Source organism: Lagopus leucura, unplaced genomic scaffold (genome assembly GCF_019238085.1).
Source record: "Lagopus leucura isolate 7727_CA_CO unplaced genomic scaffold, USGS_WTPT01 Super-Scaffold_741, whole genome shotgun sequence".
Taxonomy (NCBI): Eukaryota; Metazoa; Chordata; class Aves; order Galliformes; family Phasianidae; genus Lagopus; species Lagopus leucura.
In genome coordinates this window covers 3663000-3684878 of record NW_024962256.1, presented here as the reverse complement: position 1 = coordinate 3684878, position 21879 = coordinate 3663000, and the positions used below count along the sequence as shown (strand labels likewise).

Below are 21879 nucleotides of genomic sequence, written 5' to 3'. Positions count from 1 at the left end.
TTAGAATTGTAATAAAAATATTGTTCAAGAACTGGTATACAGTTGAATGCATAAAATGTCAGACAATTTATCTTTAAAATGGTTTTGCTACTTGTTTTTGACATGCAGAACTTTAACGGGCCTGAAAAGCAAGAATATGACATCAGGCTACAGAAAATCAAAAGGAGTTATAAACCAGGGCTGACTCGCCTGCTAATTACCTGCCCACTGGGTTAAGGAAACACCTTTACACAGTGCTGGCTCCTCATGAATTCTGTTGTGCACAGCTAAAAAACTCCCATACCTGCTTTTAAAATCTTTCCAACTTACTTTAAAAAGATAAAAAACAGCTCTCCTTGTTTGCTGTAAATACCTGAAACAATATTTACTCACCTCCTACTGATCTCAGCTGAGCAATACACTATTGGAACAGAAATGCCTTTCAATTAAGGTCCCAAGCTTCTGGTTACAGGTCTTCACAAGGGATAGTTATAGTTTATCCCTATGTAATCACTAGCTTACACTTTGAGATTTCATCCTCATAACATAAAGAAGCATCTGAATTTAATCAAGTGAATTACCAGAAACTGGAAAGCCATTCAGTCATCTATTCTGATTATACAAAATGGTATTTGATAATAAACTGTAGAGCTGACTTTAATTAAATAGTCAGTAATGAATTGAAACATTGAAAGCTGTTTCTATATCTACCCAGTTCTTTGGTGCAGGCTTCACTTTCCAAAGGGGTATTATAAATTAAACTGATAGCTACAGTAAATGGTTTATTTCTTATCATTTCACCCCAATAGACTTTATCTTGAACATTCCATAAGCATAGAAAATGTTTCCCTTACATCTATTTATATGTGCAAGATCAGGATTTTTTAATGAAGTCTCAATGCTTTTCTATTAAATAAAAGTGAAGCCATCTCCCAGATGAATACATCTATTGCAGCCATGATCAGAGCACAGTACACAATATCCAAAATCATCATTCTAAACAGTGAGTATCAGAGAGCATAAAGTCTAAGAGACATCTGTGATGTTCCTGAAAATGTTACAGGCAGTGACGAAGAATCCATATTTGTCTGAGGTGGGGGTGGAGGTGGGGGGGGGGAATTGAGTGGGTGTTATCATGACTTTAAACAGGTACATTCTGTGGCTGTAGTGAAAATCTCCATGCCAGTCCTTGCAGAAGACAGTGGTCCAAGCAGATGTGAACCTAAATACAACCTCATTTTACACTGAAGTTTATCTCAATGTTCATCTATCTTAAAAACCCAGTGAAAAATCTTGCAGATGCTCTGGTTTGGCCCTACCTGAAGTACTGTGCAGTTTTGGGTGCCAGAATACACAAAGGACATAAAACTATTAGAGAGCAACCAAACAAAGGCTACGAAGATAGGGAAGAATGTGGAGGGCAAGACATGTGAGGAGTGCTGAGGTCCCTGGGTTTGCTCAGCCCAGAGCAGAGGAGTTGAGGGGAGTCATCATGGCAGTCCACAGCTCCTCACAGGGAGCACAGGAGCAGCACTGAGCTCTGCTCGCTGGGGAAAGCATCAGGGCCTGAGGGAACAGCATGGAGCTGCATCTGGGGAGGGTTGGGGGTTAGGGAAAGATTCTGCACCAAAGGGAGGTGGGCATGGAAAAGGCTGCCTGAGGCAGAGGGAATGGCACTGAGCTGCTGGAGCTCAAGAAGCACTTGGACAGTGCTCTTATACATAGAGCTTGGATTTTGGATGGTCCTGTCAGGGGTCAGACTCAATCCTTCTGAGTCACTTCCAACTCAGCATATTTACAATTCTGTGACACTCTGCATAGGATACAGGAATGACAGGATTTCTCTCCAGAAACCTCTTACTCAGCAGCTATGGCTTTACAAGGCAGTCTGGGAATAACATTTTGGTGTCAGTTCTGCATACAGGTCAAATGAATTACAGCAGCGATGCCACCCAAACAAAGCAGACAGTGTTTTAAAACAATCAGTGGTTAGTCAGTGTAAATAAAATATCTCTACAATAATATTTATAAGAAAGTTGTTTCTTAACCAATTAGGAAATAAACCAAAACAAAATAAGCCAAGCTTTAATTGGACAAGAGGAAAAACAAACCCTTGTACAAAAATTATCAATGCCAAAGAATTAGGATTATTTTGGCGTTCTAGTGTAGCTTTTCATTTAAAAGAGGATCATTTTAATCAGTTCTGTTATTATCAAGTTTGCTCAAATTGATTTTAAACCCAAGCCTTGACATTAATCACAAACATCTAAGGTAATTACTTAAAGCCAATAATTGAATTAAGCACCTGTCTAGCAGCATTAGCAACAAGATCTAAAACAAAAGTGTGAAAGAAAAGTCAGTATATGAAATCAAGATCATCATTAGGATGAAAATGCAGATATAAAGATTTAGTTTTTCTCTCATAATAAGTAAAATGTAGATGAATTTTTTCTGACATAAGAAGAAAACTAATGAATCATTAACTCAATTTCTGTTCCTTCCAATCTTACTTTGATTAGAGAACCAAATTTTAGCGATTTTTCAACATAACACTCATGCTGCAATTTCCCTGTAGTGCTATGTCTTTTTTTGCCATGTCAAGTTGCAGTGAAAAGGAGATGAAAAGCACTTCTACTTATTTTCTTATTTTTCTTTATTCTTTATTCTTCCTATTTTCCTTCAGCTTTTTGAAAATGAAAGTGTCCCAAAGACCTTAATATACCCTCACAACAGCCTCGTGACATGGACAGCAGTTTTACCATATACAGTTTTACTGTATTTCTCACTGGCAATACTGAATGAGAGAGGTTAGGTCTTTTGTCATCCTCATCAGGTAAACCTGCAGTGGAGTTCCATCAAGATTCAGCTTTCCTGGGTCCTATTTCAATGCTCTGCCTACAAGACTAATTCCGCCCTTACTCTAAAAGCACCTGGTATGTCAACACATTAAAAACCTTTTTCTTTCTATGCCACAAACTTTAGAAAGTGATTTTCAATATTACCATTTAGTTAGTAATCAAATAATTGACTCAAGGTGCTGAACTTGAAGAACTTTCACACCAGTTGAACTAATTTCATTTCTTTATCCCAAAAATCAGATTATATATCTGACATCAGATAGACCAAATGAGTTACATTTGCAAACAATAAACAAAAAAAGCTTCAGGCAAAGAACTATTGGCATGTGGAAAAAAAAAGTCAATCAATCTTAACTGAAACCTACACCTTTACTCTGCAAAACCTTATTTTTATACTCCACCCACTTAGAATATAAGACAATTTGTAGTGGAAACAAAACAGAAAAAGCCACAGATGCTTAACGTGTATTATATTCTTCCACCAGTGTGGACCACTAACTAACACTCAGTTAACATTTATGCTCTTCTCAGTACCTCAAACTACCTTTATTCCTTTGACATCAAACAGCTAAATACCCTTTGTCTCATTTGCTAGAAGAGAAAACAAGACTTATTACAAGACAATTGGACAGATCAAATCAAGCAGACATACGGGACCTAGAAGAAAAAATATATTAGGTATAAAAACATTTAATTCATTTTTTAAAGTACAAGACCTTATTCCCAACTCAAAGACTGAAGCAACTTCTAGTATCTTGCAGTAATAATACAAGCTTTAGATCACTTAATACAAGATTTTTTATACACTCCTCTTGAGTACATCATATTCTCAAATATTTCATACTCTATTACACTACTATTAAAAACTTTCAGAGAACCAGGTGAGTTAAATGTTACCACTCATGATACCAGTTCTCCCCAGCAATTTAGAGTTAGCATACAAAAAGCCACAACATACCAGTTCCCTTGCTTCTTCAAGCTGCTTCTCAATATTTGCAACCATCTGCTTCTTTTCATCTGAAAAACAATTGTGAAGATACCAATATAATTGTGGTCTTGCCATGAAAAATATATAGTATTTCAAAATAAGCTTGCAAGTAAAAACTTACTCAAGGGATTCATTGTGTGACATAAGCACATACTACAATAGCCACATTTGCAAATTAAAAGAGAGAGAAAGAGCGAATGGAGAATGCTTGGAGTCTTCTGCCTTTTTTTCCAGTGCTTGCTACTTCTGAAAGTAGCTATCTTTGCTCCAGGTGTATGAGTTTTGCCTTAGCAGGTACATGCTGGGTGTGTACAAATTCATGTGAGAAAGCATATATTTGAGCCAAATGGATAAATATTTATGGTTTAAAGACTTATCCTGTTTATTAGAAACATAGAAGTTGAAAAAAAAAAACCAACAACCAAGCAATCCAATTACAGTGAGTCCAGGAACTGAAGATTAAAGAGGTCTCTATTCCTCTCCTCCTTAGGCTGAGTCTAAAGCCCTGGTCCTTTTGCTTCAACAGGAAAAAAATGAAATGTCACAAGAATCACAAAAAAGACCACCTTACAGTAGCAGTAAAAACAAAGTTAAGTAATAAAAGTTGAAAATAAAAAAAAAAATACTATATTCTGTTACAAGTTGTATGTAGCAATAAGGCAGGAATCAGGGGATGCCAAGGCAGTAATCAGTAACAGAAGTCTTGACACATAAAGCAACATGTGCCCTTAAAAAAGCCTTCTTTAAAAACAACAGAACTAGTCCTGAAAGGAATGTTTTGCTGCAGGGATTTTGACAGAGCAATCCCAGTGTAAGCAAGTTGAATTTCAGCTAAGTCCTCTCATTAGTGATATAAACACCCTGCATCACATTTGCATGGGCCTATTCATCTTCATCTCCACCACAACTGGTCTCTACCATCTCTTCAAATTCTCTCATTTACCCAGTATACTCATTGAGGGTAACATCGTGGTCGATCCTTCAGTTACATACAGTGGAGCACTGCCTGCAGGGAGGATCAGGTTCAGGATCACATTTCCACCTAAAACACAGCGCAGAGATCTTTGCAAATAGCAGGCATGGCACGGACTAGAAGAACTATCTTCTGAGGATTCACCATCCTGTGTGTGGCAGCTTCTCAAGAACGAAGCATATGCTCTGGGTTATCACCCAAGAAGCTGCTATGGTATTGTGGGGTACATGGGCAACTCATTTCCAGTCCAAAATTGAGACTATTATCTGAAGTCCTTAACTAAGGGAGAATTCTTCTCAAAGAAGCCCACATTCTCAAGAACAGCCATCTGGAATTTTAGCAAAGACTCCTGACACAGGACTGGATAAACACGCAGCCCAGTGACAGTGAGGTTCACCAGGAGCAAAAAGAGACTCCACTTTGACTTCACTGTATGAGCAAATCAAGGTGTGTGTATGTTGTAGCAGTAAGAACTAAACAGGATGTCTCAAAATATTGTCAAATGGTGATATCCTCTGAGTAATGAGAACTATACCAGCGATGGAAGTGAGAAGGAAGCACTTGAACCCTCTCAAAAATAAAATCTTAGAGCTCACCTTTAAACCCTTACAAACAGAGCTTCTCTCTTACCCTTGAAAGAGGCCCAGAATTTCATCAAGTTATCCCCTCTACAGACCTGAAGCCATGGAAAAAGATCATCTTCCTTGGCAATCTTAAATTCACACTGCCATATCTGGCAGATGCTACCACAGCAGAAGGTGGGGGAGATGTTCATTTCTGTGCAGCACTTTGCATTCTTTGCTAGTGTCTTTCATAAATTTCCCACTAAATTCTCATGACAGCACTCAAACCAGAAAAACTAATGGCAAGACATTTATCTTCTGAACATAACGAAATCCAAAAGAGAATCTGTTTCCTTGTCCATACATTTCAAATCCCCTACTCAGCTCCCAAAATACCTGTTCCTCCATTCACCTGGAAGCAGGCAAGATGCCATTGGACCAAGGAAAAAAACAACATAAGAGATAAAATGCACAATACCATTTTATTGAAGCTCAAATAAAATTACAAACACAGCAGCAGAAAATAAATGTACCATAGCAATTTCAGTACATCCCTGAGTACCACTGGATTACAATTTTCATACACATTAAATTAAACAACTTTATATTCCTAAATTTCAGAGGGGGTGGGGGGAGGAGGGGAGGGAAGAGTATTATTATTTTGAAGATATTTTATGCTGTTCAAATTCTGTGTGTACTTACACAAGCTACGTAGCATTTCACTGAATACTCAGTTACCCTATTGCTAAGCTCATTAAAGCCCAATACAGTCATTTACACACACCAGATGATTTACTGAACATAAAAATACAAATTCCTGTACCAACTCAACTGCTATCAGTGCAATTTTAGCATTAAGCTTCTGATTCTCTGTGCTATTTGTTCAATGGTGATGTTTTCCTTTGCTGGTACATAAACATTTGAAGGAATCTATAACAAAATGTTCATCAGTCATTGAACTCCAGACCTATAACAACATCCAACTCTTTCTCCAAATGCACAATACAATCATCTGCATCTACTCTGTAGATATTCAAGCAACTCTTCCACCTAGTACTGCCAAAACATCTAGGCCTGTTGTTCATGCCAGCAAAAGAAGCATGAAATGCTACAGCTGGATTCATTCACATAGTTCCAGACTTAATGCCATGCCTATGCCTAAGAAACAACCAATGTTTTTCCACAGTCAGAATGCCCACAGAAAGGGAAGACACAACATGCACAAGAAGATGTGCTCAGAGACTGTGTGCAGATGAGCTCGGAGTAAAGGAAGCTTGCTGCAGATCTAGCAGATCAGGACAAACAAGCTGTGATCCAATTAAAGATTCTCATGTTACCGGTGCATTACCCTGCTTTGTTTTAGTAGTTTCCAACCCACTTACTTAATTTTGTCTAGTACACTTCCATCATATAAAATACTGAGTATTTTTTTATGTATACATAACTTTTCTCTTAATTCAGAACTGGCAATATCCTCTAGAAAAAATAAAAGGCAATTTTACACCAAAGATATCTAAACTTACAATGTAATTTTCGTTCTTGCGCTACCAGACAGAAAGCTGTTAAGAAAATGCTGCACTTGGCTTGTATATCTTAACTGTTCACATAAGTAAAGTATAAAGAATGGAAACAAAACTAAGGAATCTGAGTAAGGACTGCAAAGATTCCTGAATGTGTACACAAGGTTGTACCACTTGTGTAAATAAGGCCAGCTTTTATTACATTTTCCTCTGTTCTTTCAGTTTTGCCCTTGCATTAGGCACTGTGACAGAAGGGCAGATAACTTACAAGTGTAGAAAGGTAACGCATCTCTGACATGAACTAACAGTAAAGGAAATTTCATTGCTTGTGGAATTGTTTTTTTTTATTAGTACACGCTGAGGAAAAGTCTAAGTGATACAGAACTTCAGTTTACAGAAGTTTTATCATTTGCAGATTTCACTACGCTGGCTGAGGTGCTTTACTCTAATACCACTTTGCCAGAGTTTACTGTCTAACAGTAAAGACAAAAAAAAACCCACGTACTGCTCCATTTCTCTTTGGGCCGTAAGACTGGGTTCCAGAGGCACAGTCATAAAATGCAAATGGCAAACTGCGTTACAGGGATATAACAGAAAATTAATGGCAGAACTTTCTCCAGTTAAACCTGATACACAGTGCTTTGAATGCCCAGTAGAAGATGCAGATGTCACGTATCAGCCCTCCAGTCAAAAACATCACCTCACAGAGGCTACTATGCTAGAAAAAGGCTAAATGTCCCAATTTGTACTGAGAACATTTTCTTTCAGATCAAGCAATTAAAATAGATATAAATGTTTGGTCAAACCACAAGACAGATGTTTCTCGACAACACTGAGGAACATTAATAAAACACATCAGTCAAGATCTTCATTCTCCAAAGACCTGCAGCAGCATCACAGAAAATCTATTCAAAAGCCATTTCTTAATTTAAAACATTTTCTTTAATTCTCCAGGTGGTGCTTGGCTCAACAGAAGATATTTCTTCCTCAGACGTTCTACTGTCCCTGCTGCTTATTGTTTCTGCAGTATCAGAGTGTCTTTGTTTCATTTCTTGCTGAACTATTTATGCCTCTGTAACAACAGGATTGTTTGTTGAGCCATCATCCTTCTAGAATGTAAGACAGCATCAAGTCCTGTCAACACTGCATGCAGGAATAATAGCAAAACAATTAACCAGTATTTCTCCAACTGCACATGAAGCATAGAGCAGGTCCATCTCGGGAAGGAGGAGGAAATAAATCTGTCTCTAGACTTTGGGAGATCTCTCTGTATTATTCAGGAGTAGCACAAGTCCTTACACTTCTCATCCTGCTTCTTCCAGCGTGGAGGAAGAAGGCCATCAGCAATCTCAAATCACTGCTGCTGAAAAATGCCACCTCCCGTGCATCTCTCCTCATGTCCCCCTCCCACCTTGAATCACATTCCTCTTTCTGAGGCTCTCCAAGCCATCTCCACAAGAACTAACTGGGGCTTCTGGTGATGAAGAAGTTTTGATCTTGCAAATATTCCTAGTAAGACACAAGGGAAAAATGTGCATTTAAAATATTTCTACTTAAAGTGTTCAGCATAGTCAGAGTTGTGTTTTGCGTACCCAGGTGGTAAAATGCCTCTACTAGCTAAGACTGCAGTTTGGTTTAAAATCATAACTGAACATTTTGCTGAAGAAAGACAGAACAGTTCTGAAAACTAAAGTATTTTATCCGCAAAAGTATAATGCAAGAAGGAGCTATAAAGCAAGCCAGCCCAAGATATAAAAGACTAGCCTCAAATGCTAACATGGAGAAACCAGCTCTTAAAATAATAAATTAGCTGTTGTATTATTTTGAGGCCATTCAGCTCTGTACCATACTATTGATCCCACAGGGAACACACGTTCCTTCTCCTCTGATAGGACAGTAAATTCTAAAAAAAACCCAAATAAATCAACAACAAAAAAAAAACCACATTTCTAATGGCCACTCAAAGAATTATGAATTCAAAGCCTGTTGCTTCCAAGCTATGTCACCAGTGAAGACAATGCTCCTTATTAATTTCATACTTAAGCTCCAAAGCCTCTCTAGAGTTATAAGGTGGCTGTCTTTGAAGAGAGAATTAAGGAAAACCCACTACTGCAAAGAAAAATATTCTTCCAACTAAGAAAATGATACTGATGACCTCTACAATCTATACATTTAGGAAATCAAATCTCTATTCCTCTTCAATAAGCTGTCCTTGAAGCACTGCCAATTTTCAAAACAGAAGGCACTGTCATATTTATGATGTCTTCCTGTACTCACAGGAGCTCCTTATACTTACTCTGCTTAAACACGAACAGCTCTTTTTGAGGCAGGGGAAAAAGAAATGCTGCCTAGATTAGGCACACCACAATAGTGAACAATTAACTGTGCCTCTTCAGTAGATATTTGTAGAGGCTATTTGCACGTTAAACATTGTTTCAGGTAACATCAGTTACACTCATTCTAAATCTAAATGACAGGAATGCAATCTCATAAGTACCTGCAGATTGTGACGGAATTATGCCGTCTTTTTTTGCTTTGCTAAGTCAATGAGGGGCAAAGTTTCCCATCCTTTAGCTGTGCCTATGATTGGTCACTAAACTCCAATTTATCAAAACTTCAATTTATCAGAAGACCTTCCAATTTCTTGTCATAGAATTAGATATAACCTCCCAGAACCAAGCTTGCCAAAGTTCAAGAAGCATCTGGATAATGCTGTCAGACATATGGACTGATTTTTGCATGGCACTGTGTGAAGCCAGGAGTTGATGATCTTTGTGCGTCCCTTCCAACTTGAGACATTCTGTGACTCTACAATTCAAGACCAAACAGAGTTTACTGAACATGAACATGGTTTAGTAAGAACTGCTGGTGATAGGTGGACAGCTGTACTGGATGATGGTGTAGGTCTTTTCCAACCTTGGTGACTCCATGATTCTATGAAAATCCCTGTTCGCTCATTTTAAATGCATTTTGGACCTTTGGCTCAGCAGTGCACTGAGATTACATGTTTTAATTAACCACCTGTCTCAAATTCTCTTTAAAGAATTTACTTCATCACCACCCTAAAAACAGGACATTACACTTTGGTCCTTTAGTCACATAGAAAAGCATACCATTAGCACGCGTGCTGTGACACCCTCTCTGTATGATACCCACTCCCACACTCTGAGCATCCTAAAACTTTGGGAAACGGATACAGGGGTTTCACTGAGGTGAGCTACGTGAGGAAGAGGTGAGGAAACCCAATCAGCTTCCCTCTGCCCCATTCAGGAGCACCACATCAGAGCACCGATTCACACTCAGCTGCTGGGTTAGTCTTATTTCTATCTCTCTCCCTCACACTCACAGACATGCCTGCAGGGATACGTCAGGCGACCGCGAGTACAGCAGCCGGCGACAAACACCTTGACGTACACAAGCACCGATTTCCTCCTACGTGCGAGTCAGCACAGCCTCAACTGCCCTCACAGCAGGCAGCAAAAGCACCCATTCGGACGAAACCCCGCACAAGCTCAGCCCATGCACTCGCTCAGCCTAACCGTGACCAAGGGCCGGTCCCGCAGCACGAAGCGCGGCTCGCGGCCGCTCGGCGACGGCTCCACCAGCGCTGTGCCCGCCCCGCCGCCGGGAGGCTCCGTGCAGCCGGCGGCTCCCGGCCCCACCGCTCACCTCCGAGCAGCTTGGGCACCCGGCCGATCCTGCCCGTGATGTCGGCCGTCAGCACGGCGAAGTCCTGCTCGTAGCTCTCGAAATCGGACGACATGGCCTCGCCTCGCCGCGGGGTCGGCCCGGCGGGGACGCCGCGCTTCGCCGCTCTCCTCGAAGCCGCTTCCGCGTTCTGCTCCCCGCAAAGCCGTCCCCGCCGCCGCGGGTTCCGGCGCACCGCCCGCCCCTCGGCCGCCCGTTTCCCAGCGGGCCGCAATAGCGCGCGGACCGCCTCCGCCTCGCGGGCCGCGCTGGGCGGGCGGCCCCGCTCCCCGCCGCCTCTCGGGGCGGGGCCGAGGCCCGGCGGGCCCCAACGCCTCCCCTTCCCTTTCCCGTTCCTCCCGGCGGGACGGCGAGGGGCTGAGGGAGCCATGCGCGGCGGCGACGAGGGGTCGGGCGGGCGGCGGCGGTAGCGGCCATGGGCGGCCCCGGGGGGCTGCGGGAGGTGCGGCGGCTGTGCCACTGGGGGCCGCTGGTGGCCCTGTCCGTAGTGATCGTCTGCTCCGCCACCGCCATCGCGGACGCCGTGCTGTGGTACTGGCCCCTGGACACGGCCGGGGGGAGCGTCAACTTCATCATGCTCCTCAACTGGACCGTCATGATTCTCTACAACTATTTCAACGCCATGTTTGTCGGCCCCGGGTACGTCCCGCTGGGGTGGACACCGGTAAGAGCAGCTTCGTGCCCGGGCTCGGCTCGGCGGGGTGGGATTGGGGGGGGTCGGGCCCGGCCCTGGGTGCTCACACCTGTCCTGCGGGCCGCTCCGCGCCTGCGTGGGAACCTCCGCTCGCCTCCGTGCCCCGCGCCCCTCTGTGCAGACACGCTGCGCTGTGCTCAGCCGTCACGCGGTGCTCGTTCCTGAGGAGGGCCACGAGGATGATCAGAAGGCTTCCGTTCAGAAAGGCTGAGGGAGCTGGGCTTGTTCGGCCTGGAGGAGAGCTGGCTCCGGGGAGACCTCAGTGCAGGCTTGCAGTAATTGAGAGGAGATTGTAAGCAGGAGGGGGACTGACATTTTGCACAAGCAGATGGTAATAGGGGAGGAGGATTGGCTTGAAACTAAAAGAAGGGAGATTTGTGTTGGATGTTAGGAAGAAACTCTACTCACACGCTGGCAGTGCCGCCCAGAGAGGTTGTGGCTGCTCATCTCTGGAAGCATTCAGGGCTAGCTTTGATTGGGCCCTGATCTGGTGGGAGCACCCGGCCCATGGCTGGGGTTGGACTTCTTTGGTTGAGGACCTTCCAACCTCAGCCACTGTGTGATTCTGTCTAACATGCAGTAAGACAAGGTAGAAGTTTGCCTTTGCTTCAGTAACCTGTGGGAAGAGGAGTGGCTGGGGCCAGAACATTGCAGACTCAGCATCTTCAGACAGCTGCCCGGAGCTGGAGCTCAGGACCATGATGCACAAATCAGTTACAATCACTGCTACTTGTGGAGCGTTTCTCAAAACAAAATGCACTACAGAGTATCCAGGTAGAGTCCCAGCAGGATACTGGGATACTCTGCTTGGCCCATTGCTACTGCTTACTGTCTACAAGTCCATCTCTCTGCACAAACACTTCTTCTCTTCCCATTTTTTTTTGGCCCCATGCTGGTTTGTATTCTCAGATGTTCACTATAAAACCCTGCTTGCACAATTATGATTTCTCCAACTTGCTTATTTGTTTAAGCAAGCAGTACTTTCAACAGTGATGGTTATGTTGATAATGGAGAGAGTTCTTTTATTTTTTGTTTTGGCTTAGGAGGGTTGGGTTATGGAACACACCCTGCCAGAAGAAGGCGGATATGCATGAGGCTGCCATGCAAGTGCTAAGATATGTGTTGTCAGCAGAATTATGTATTCTGTGTAATATGCCCATTCTTCTATTCAAAGGAAAAATCTCAGGATTGCATGTATCTCCAGTACTGTAAAGTGTGTCAGTCTTACAAGGCACCACGTTCACACCACTGTCGAAAGTGTAACAGGTACAGTCTCTTTAAAGTTGGTTTCTGTCTGTATGAAAAGCAACTTCATTGCGAGTGATGAGCTGCTAAAATAAATTCATTCTGGTCTTGTGCTGTATATATTTTAAAGATTTCACTACAAATACTGCTTCAAATACTTCCAGTTTCCAGTTGTATGACTTCTCTGTGTTCTTACTGTGTTTTAATTAAAGAAAAATGAATAACCTACCTTTAACATTTTCTTTTCAGCTGGAAACAATTTCTCTTGGGAACTTGGCAGGGTTAAAATATGTCAGTACTGTTTCAGAGAGATGAGCCTGTGTAAATATCTAAAAATCTTCCAATCCTTTTTTTAAGTTCTGAGTCCAAGCACCTTCACGTTCAGTGAGCAGGAAGGTCTGTTATGCTATCCTTCCAAATGGGAATAACTTGTAGATTTAAGAGGAAATTGTGGACTGTTTCTTACCATTCACTTGAGGATTTGTTTGTTTTTTTTTTCAAGAGAGGTCTATGTAAGTGAACTGATAAGCCTTTTGGGTCAACATAAAAAGCTTTTGGCTTTTTTGTGTGTTAGTCCTGCAACAAACCTGTTTTGAGCTAATGTTTTTAAGTTTTTATTATAAATAGCTGCACTGGAATTTAGTGTGTCTTGGAAAAAGCAAGCCACTTGTGCTGTCTGCAGTCCAGGCTATAGATGCATTTATCTTTTTATTGGGTGGGTCCTCCTCTGGAGGATTGCTGGAGAACATGGTAAGAGGGTATTGCAATGTGCACATTTACTTGTTGTTACTATAAATACAAGATACCCAATCAGTGCTTTCAGGAAGTAGAGACTGAAAACAGAGCAGTGTTGCAATTTGCTGCATCATTCTTGAGTTTTAAAATAAGACTCCTTTCTCTGAGTGACAATCCTCGTGTTGATAGGATATTAGAAAATGTCAGCAGATGCCTGTAATTATCTTTACAAAAGCAAGTTCTAGTTTATTTCACTAAATTATTAAAGGCAGAAACCACAGCACAGTCTACAGATCATTCTGCTGATGTGTTTTAAGCAGTTACTGCCCCTCAGCTCTGGCCAAAATAACTCACACTGTGTGTATCTCTAGACTGCAGCAGTGCAGCGAGGTAGTTAATGTAAACCACAACTGAAAATCTTCAGTGCAATGGCAGTTTTCAGTCCATGAATGGATTAAATTGTGGTGGTCCTTGTGAATCTTCTAGCCCAGATTAAGGAGCTTTTTTAGAAACAGCTGAGCTGATGATTATGATCACATTTTCAAAAACTTCTACAGCAACAGCTGAGCATACATTAACAAAAAAGTGTTAATTCTTTAGAAGGTAGAAACTGAGCTTCCTATCAGGAATGTAGTAGCATAAAAGATAAATGAGATCAGTAGTTTGAAGTATCTGTAGTTTGATATATCTGTTTTCAGAGAAGCTGGATATCTGTGTAATTCAGCCCTTTGTTTATCACATATCTTAGGTGTGCAAAATTGCTATTAGTAAGTGGTGCGAGGTTAGTACGTAGCAGTTAATGATGTCTTCAGAGGCCTTCTGCAGAAAGCGAGAGACGTTTAATGTCTCTTAATACACCTCTGTTGGTGTATCTTTGTGTGTTCTATATTCAGGAGGTTCAAAGGACATTAGATATTTTGTTTTCTTGGTGTGCTTATTTTATAAAGAATTGGCAGCAATATTTATGGTTAATTATTACGTTTGTACTCTTAAACTTCCCATGCCTCTGCACGTTGGCTCTGAAATGTGGTATTTATTAGCAACTAGTAAGTTTGAATAAAGAGAAGGAAGGACAACGGGTGAGAGTAGGACCTTCTAGTACTTTCTGTTTTGCTTTCTTTTGTTCTACAGCATGAAGTATTTTGAATAACAAAAATCTCAAAATATACTTTATTGGTGGGATTAAGCGAAGATTAAGTTGTAGCAAGTTAGCAGTCCTTTCCTTTGATTTTCTTTTAAAACATCATTGATGTTGTCTATATTAATCATCATTTATTATTTACAGGTGTGTCATGAAGATGGATCACCATTGCCCTTGGATCAACAACTGTTGCGGTTACCAGAATCACGCATCTTTCACTTTGTTTCTCCTCTTAGCACCACTAGGATGCATTCACGCATCTTTCATATTTGTAATGACTATGTACACTCAGCTTTACAACAGAGTAAGAAAACATAGTTAAGTGCTTAAAATGTTCTTAAAGTTGGATGGGTTATTTATTCTTGGGAGCATGGGACAATTTGCTTTCCTGAAAAGAAGCGTGTGGAATTCCTTTTTGTTCTTTCAATGTGTGTTGTTTTGCTCTTTGCATTTTGAGAAGAATGTTCAGTATTAGGCGAGGGATTCAAAAAAATGTTTGGTTCTTCCTCCACCCCCCCCATTTTTTTCCCCTCCAGTTGCTTGTCATAGCCACAGAGAGTTTGCTAGAGCTTTGTGCTGACTGAACACTGATTATGAGTAGAACATATCATGTGTTATACTTTACCACAAGTTAAGTGCTATTTATCTTCTGCTTTCCACCGTTTAGAATTGTATCATTTTCTTCAAGGAGAACATGATATATCTTGGGAGCCACAAATAAATTATGTTGAATTTGTTTTAAAAGTAGAAAAATTAACAGAACAATTAGGAAAGCTTCTTGTGGAATACTTCCCTCGTTCCAGATCTATGGTTAAGATTTTGATCTTTGATTTTTAACCTTTGCGGTTGCATCAAAAAGCTTGAAGACATTAACTCAGTCTAACAGATAACAGCTCTGTGCTGTGTTTGCAGAGCAGTAACAGTGCAAACTGCTACTTGCAGAAGCTTTCAGAGGAAAACCTGTAGCATTTCCATTGAAAATAGATACTGAGCTGTGCACGTGTTTTCTCTCAGAAACTTGAGTGTGTTCTGTAGTGTGGATTTTTGCTGCAGATTTTAGGCCTAGTTTGTGGTGGAATTTGCTACGTAGCAATTTGGGTTTAGTTTTCAACAAAGAACGAAGAGGAGAAATTAGAGCAAGAAAACTTTTATATATATAAATATAAAGCATTTTACTTATATATTTATATATAAATAAACAAAAGTAGATACATACAAAATTTTATCTACCCCACTTGCATTATGAGCCTATCAGAGGTTGAGCACACACCTTCAGATTACTTATAGGTAAGTAGTTTGATTTCAGCAGTTGTTATGTTTCAGACCTGAACAAGAATGCTTTCCCTTTGCAGATATCTTTTGGGTGGAGTTCTGTAAAAATTGATATGAGTGCAGCCAAAAGAGACCCTCGAACCATTATTCCCTTTGGACTGTCTGCATTTGCTGCATCTTTATTTGCCTTAGGACTGGCATTAGGAACAACAATTGCTGTTGGTATGCTGTTTATTATTCAGGTAAGCTTATGGCTTCTGCTAGAAACAAGTTAAAAGATGTGATTTGCACCTCTTTTGTTACTGGTATGGACTGCAGGGCAGAAGCAGAATTCAGAATTGTGATAGGAACACTTGTTTAGAGCTTATGTAGCTGTGTTACTCAAGATTTTTTAGTTGCTTTTTCCTCCTTAGAACTTTGTAGTGGAAATCTAATAGAAAAAGAAAAGATGAGATGTGCTGTGTAAATCCTGTTCTAGAAAAGGCAAAATACCCAATACTTTTGGGGAATCTTGTCCCTGTCTGTGAAAATAGGAATAAGTGTGCCTGGCACATTGCTTGAAACGTTTGAGATCTTTGGAATGAAAAAAAAAAAAACCACAATCTTAGCATAAACTGAAATATTGTATTATTATATAATATTATATATTGGCATCTTTCCAAGTGTGTAATTCTGGATGATAGCATTACCATGCATCTATGCTGAATATTTTGAACATTTCATGGTTTGGTTAAGCTTATAAGTAGTTGTTCTGTTGTTCAAAGTTAAATGTAGCTTGTCAAATGAAGTTTTCTTTGCCTAGCTAATGTATTTCTGCAGGAAATAATACATCTAACACTTTTATTTAATTTAGATGAAAGTCATTTTGACAAACAAAACTTCAATCGAGTCCTGGATTGAAGAAAAGGTAGGCTTTTACTCCAGTAGACTTGTTCTGTGTTGTTAACGAAGTTTATTCTTTGTATCTATTAATTTTTTGCTCCACCTGCCCAGATTTGAACCAAAGGTGTCACTGTAACACTCATTTAATATGAGGACTTCAGGGTAACCCTAGAAAAGCACTTGTTTTTAGGGGACTTTGCTTATCTACCTGGAAAATTGGAATTTTTTTTTTTCCATTTGTAACTTAAGCTGTTATTGTTTCTACTAAGTAGTTTTGTCTGTCTTTAACTGTCTGACTTCCCTACCCATTCTAGATGGCTTATTCAGGCCCATGATTTTCTTTGCTTCCTACTTCTTGATTGTATAATCAATGAACATACAGATGTTACAATTATGGAATATACCAGAGAGTTTAGCTAAGCAGGTTATTACACAAAAGAGAATGAATAGAGCACTCACCCATATCCTTGGCTTGCTGCAAAACTCCAGAGGAGAGATCTCTGGAAGAGATCCTTTCTTACTGGTAGTCAGTTCTTAAATGGGTCTAGGAGAGATGGAGCCAGGCTCCACCCCTTCTGGCAGCACAGGTGAATTGCCTTCACCTGTGCTCCCAGGTCTGACTCATTGCTCACCTCAGGTGATCAATCAGAGGTTCAGGCCGTGATTCAGCAGCTCCCATACACTGATTAAACTTGGGAGATTTTCTTCCATTTTAAAAGAAGTCCTAAAAATCAGTGAGATGGCTCGTCTCATCTTCTGAAATTTCTCATTGATGTCTGTATCACCAGAGGATTTCACAGTATTTTTCAAAAGAAGTACAGCATGCAAAAGTTGACTTAAGAAAATACTTCTCTGCCACCAAGTTACAAACAAACATTTTGTTATTATCTTCTTGTTCTGTGTCAGATTATCAGTAGGATCTTGAGCATTTATGAGTACCTAGATATTGCACTGCTTTCTCTTTGTCCATTATCTACCTTAGCTGTGTCATAGTCTGTAGACCTTTGAGTAGTTGGACACTGAAACTCTGTTACAACTATATAATTAAATGTGGAATAATCTGTAGAAATTTCTGTCAAATATAGACTACTAATATTTCATTTCTGAAGACTCAACACACACTGCAATATGTACGTATATGTGTTTTATAAACAATACTGCTGCAACATAGAACAAATTCTTCCATTGTTCCACTAGATGTCACTATTACTGAAAGAATGGAGCGTTCACTAATAAGAAAATGTAATATTTAAAGCATGCCGTTATACTCAGTTCTTTGAAGTGAGCTAAACACTCTAAGTATCGAATTATGTTTGCAGTCATTAAGCAAGAAATTCTGAGTTGTAGGAATCTTTGTGTTTAACTGAGAAATAGTTATACATAAGCCTTTTAAAAAGGCATAAAATAAAATTAAGGCTTGGAGTGGATTGGTCAGAACTATAGCCAAGTGACTGTGCTGTTAAACAGAGTGAATCAGGAATACAAACAAAACCACAAATTCTAAATGCTACAGTTATATCATCTAGTTGCAAGTAGTTTTAAAAGCCTAGGTTAGTGTGGGAATTTACTACTCTTGTCCCAAAATGGTCACCTTTGGGACTCATAGATCCACAGGGCCTATGACCTGGCCTCCTTAGTATTTGCTGGTCAACTATAGTTCCTAAGATGTTTTATGTGCTGCATTTCTTTATTTCCAGGCCAAAGATAGAATCCAGTACTACCAAACAGATGAAACCTTTATTTTTCCATATGATATGGGAAGTAAATGGAAGAACTTCAAGCAAGTGTTTACGTGGTCTGGGATTCCTGAGGGAGATGGCCTGGACTGGCCGGTGAGAGAAGGCTGTCATCGGTACAGTCTGACGGTAATTATCTTGGATGTTATCTCAGGTTAATCTTCCCCACTATCCCCTGCCTTCCTCTGCGATAATGATTTTAAAGTAACTAGAATAGATTAAGAAGCATGAGTTCTGTCAGATTTTCTGCCATTTTTGATAGGCTGACATGCTTTTATGAGTGCTTTTAAGTGCTAAATACATTTCCCTGAGTTTGTTTAATGATTTCAGTACTTCATTTTGTGCTGAATACACATACGTCCTCTCAAACACCACCTAATTTTTTATATATGATCATTTATAGATAGAGCAACTGAAGCAGAAAGCAGACAAGCGAGTAAGAAGTGTAAGTATTTGTGATGTTTCTGATCTGATGTCACTTAGGAATTTCCTTATAACTAAATGTAAGTAATCACTGATACTGTTTCTTTTCATTTTTAAACCTAGCAATTAACAAAGGCTTTGTGTTTCCACACAAAGTGTTCTGTAATCTCTGCTTAATTAAACTTAAAATTTAGCTTCCTTTGCATTTACTCTTTAGTTTCCTAATAATAAAGATGACTCAGTGCTTAGTTGTCAAGCAGTTAATCTGGAATTTTGAGTCTCTTTCACAGCAGTGGTCATTTATGCTCAAATCTAATGGGATGCTTTAAGTGATTTTTGGTACAAAACACTCAGCGAGGCCATAGCTCCACAGTGTAATACATTGCCGTGTTCTGTTCAAATCTGTAGGTGCGGTATCGAGCCATAGAAGATTACAGTGGTGTCTGCTGCCCTGTGACTAAAGGTGTTAAAACATTCTTCACAACACCATGTACTGAAGAACCTAGAATTGCACTGAGTAAAGGGGATCTGATTTTAGCCACAAGAGGCTTAAAGTTAGTGGTTCTACACTTTCTCTTTTGTTAAAAGCAATATTGAGATGAGTGCTGGCATCTAATTACCTGTTATGCTTTCTTTAGACACTGGATGTATGGTGAGAAGATTCTTAACTCGGCTGTTGATGGTATGAAACAGTTATTTTCATTTTTTTTCTGTTAAAAAGTTGCAAATCAACTTTACAGCTGTTTAGCTTCTAAATAGAAACATGAGTATCATGTATTCAGTTCTCAAAATGTAGAATGACTTACTTTAATAGCATTAGCCCCTCTTCTCTTTAAAGCCACATCCACAGTCTTTACTGTTTACATTTGGTTTACATTTTCCAAACAGCTGTGAATGCACTGCATGTATGTTTCTTGTTGGCAAAAGAGAGGAGCCCAGCAGTCTCTATGTTGAAACCATCCATGCTTCTCATGGGAAGCTGGATGCCTCCATGAGCTGGGAGTGTTTTCAAACACCAAACATAAACAAGTCACTGAAATGAGTATAATAGTAGTTCGTATTGTGAAGGTTAGGAGGAGGTATCTGTGGTAAAGGGTCTTTTTTTTTTTTTTTTTTTAATTTTGCATGTGAAACGAAGTCTGGATGAAAGACTTTGTACATATTGAAAGTCTGGATGAGAACTCAAAATATCATTAGCACTTTGGAGAACTGGACTTTACAAATATCATGAGATTTGTTAACACTGCATAGCAAAATGCCATAAACAGGCAGGAATAACTAGCTTCATAAAGAAAGGTGGAAAAAATAATGATTAAGTAGCAGTTCTTTTAGGGGGAAAAGTAGACAACCATAATCTTAGGATGAGTCAACATTCACAAAAAGAGGAAGCATCTAGCTTCACAAATGCATGAAGTAATCCTTCCATCCCACTTAAGGTTTTCAGAAATTTGGCTGAAGTACTGACACAAGCAAACATCTTGCTACATCTCCAGAAAAGGGAAGATCAGCTGTAGAGGATTGAGTGGGAAACAATGAGAATATTTGGAGCGCTAGAAAATTAGATCTATGTGAAGAAGCTGAAAGAATTTGGGTTCCTTAACTGGAGAGGAAAAAGATAGCAGAAAGCCAGAAAACCTGTACAAACAGACATCAGTTGCATTAAGGTTTGTTGTAAAGCAGGTTGTTAGCTGCTTCCTGTGTTTCTAAGTAGAAGAGGAATTGTAAAAGATTCACATTGGGTGTGAGAAAAGATTGTCTAATAGCAAGGAAAGTACAGTACTGGGAAATATTGGAGATGTATGGAAACAGGTGAGAGACTCTGTGCATCCTTGGACAAATAAGTTAGGGGTGACTTCTATATGCTGCCTTGGATAAGAAAATAAATCAGGTGTTTTCTTGGTGTCTCTTTCGGTCCTGTGTTTATCTTAAATAGTGGGTTGTACTTTGTTCCAAGTTAATGTAACTTTCCGTATCTTAAGGTGGAATAAGAGATCGAGGCTGGTTCCCTAGGAAATGTGTGGAAAAATGCCAATCTGACTCTGAAACGGATCAACCAGTGGATGGAGAGAAGAAAAGCAGATAGCCTTCTCTTTTTTTTTTTTTTAAATAAGAAATGGAGTTTTTTACTTCGGACCATAATCCTTTACTTGAAATTTTCTGTATTACTTTGGACTTATGTAATGACTATGTTGGAGCAAGATTTTCTTTTCCTTGCAGTTGAGAGGGTTGAATATGCCTGTGCCATGGTTTGCATTCTTTTTTTGACAATAAATAACTGAAGAAGCCATTCAGTGGATTGCCTTCAAGATGGATTTTTCTCATCCCAAATAAGGTTTCTTTTCTTTCTGCTGTTTAAACTGCATTCTGAGCAGCCATCTTTTAGGGTTTTTTTTTCCCCACAACTGCATCTGTTGTGATGCTTGTTACATATCTCTCATATTTTGCTTTCTTTGAAGCTGCCCCCTGAACAACACAAAATAAATCTCTAATTCAAATTCAGGATGAGATTTGTTACCCGTGACTTTTAATGATGTGAATTATCCACCTCAAATAAATAATACGTTCATATTTACTTGTGGATTTAATTGTTCTTAGATCTTATAAGAACTTGCTTATGGGCACGGAAAGGTGTATTGATTGGGAAGAAAGTATTTCAGAAGTGGTTTTCTAAACTGGAAAGACTACAGCTCTTGCAATAAGAAGTCAACTAACCTCTGCTGTCTTTGAAATAAGAGCTTTTATCCAAGGGACTGATCCATCTTAGGCTGAAAAGAAGCACTAGTTCCAAGAGAGAAAACTTCTGCAAGTCTAGTCACTAAGTGATAAATGCCTTTGCTAAAACATTTTTATGTAGTGTCTGGTATGGATTATTAGAAAGAAGACCTTTAAAAAAAAAATTACCTGTACCAGCTGAAAGATTTTGAAATGTAAAGTACAGCACATGGCTTAGACTAGTTCCATATCAGAAGTTGGGAGTTTTTGTAAATGACTATTCTAAACTAACACCTGGTTTATCTCCACCTGCATAAGTTGTCTCAAGACAGTATTAAGTGTATACAGAAATAGCTACATAACAGACAAGCCAGAACTGGTACTCTGTGCTGCTGCTGAGGCAGTTTACCTCTAGCACTACCCAGGCTTTTTTGTTATTGTTTTTTAACT

At 39.8% G+C, this 21879-nt stretch overlaps 2 protein-coding genes across 8 annotated transcripts in view; one reads left to right on the top strand and one right to left on the bottom strand.

The window, feature by feature from the left end:
• Positions 1–10701, bottom strand: part of VTI1A (vesicle transport through interaction with t-SNAREs 1A) — a 249222-nt gene extending 238521 nt beyond the window's left edge. For all 7 annotated transcript variants that reach the window (XM_042863700.1, XM_042863702.1, XM_042863704.1 and 4 more), the window contains exons 1-2: positions 10551–10701; positions 3796–3854 (exon numbers count right to left, since the gene is read on the bottom strand). In XM_042863700.1, coding sequence (XP_042719634.1) covers positions 3796–3854; positions 10551–10644 — 153 coding nt within the window. In that variant the 5' untranslated portion in view covers positions 10645–10701. The remainder of the gene's footprint in view (positions 1–3795; positions 3855–10550) is intronic.
• A 298-nt stretch (positions 10702–10999) lies between these two features.
• ZDHHC6 (zinc finger DHHC-type palmitoyltransferase 6) lies at positions 11000–21289 on the top strand. Its single transcript, XM_042863603.1, has 10 exons — positions 11000–11253; positions 12458–12549; positions 14549–14708; positions 15757–15918; positions 16530–16583; positions 18256–18423; positions 18698–18739; positions 19126–19271; positions 19356–19399; positions 20697–21289. The coding sequence occupies exons 1-10, from the start codon at positions 11005–11007 to the stop codon at positions 20798–20800; spliced, it is 1221 nt and encodes a 406-aa protein (XP_042719537.1). The 5' UTR covers positions 11000–11004; the 3' UTR covers positions 20801–21289.
• Positions 21290–21879: the final 590 nt, after the last annotated feature.

Bases quoted from the DNA above. Each gene is read 5' to 3' on its own strand.
- ZDHHC6 (XM_042863603.1), top strand. From the start codon at position 11,005: ATGGGCGGCCCCGGGGGGCTGCGGGAGGTGCGGCGGCTGTGCCACTGG. The intron at 15,919-16,529 runs GTAAGCTTATGG...TATTTAATTTAG, and splicing joins GTATGCTGTTTATTATTCAG to ATGAAAGTCATTTTGACAAA. The intron at 16,584-18,255 runs GTAGGCTTTTAC...CTTTATTTCCAG, and splicing joins AGTCCTGGATTGAAGAAAAG to GCCAAAGATAGAATCCAGTA.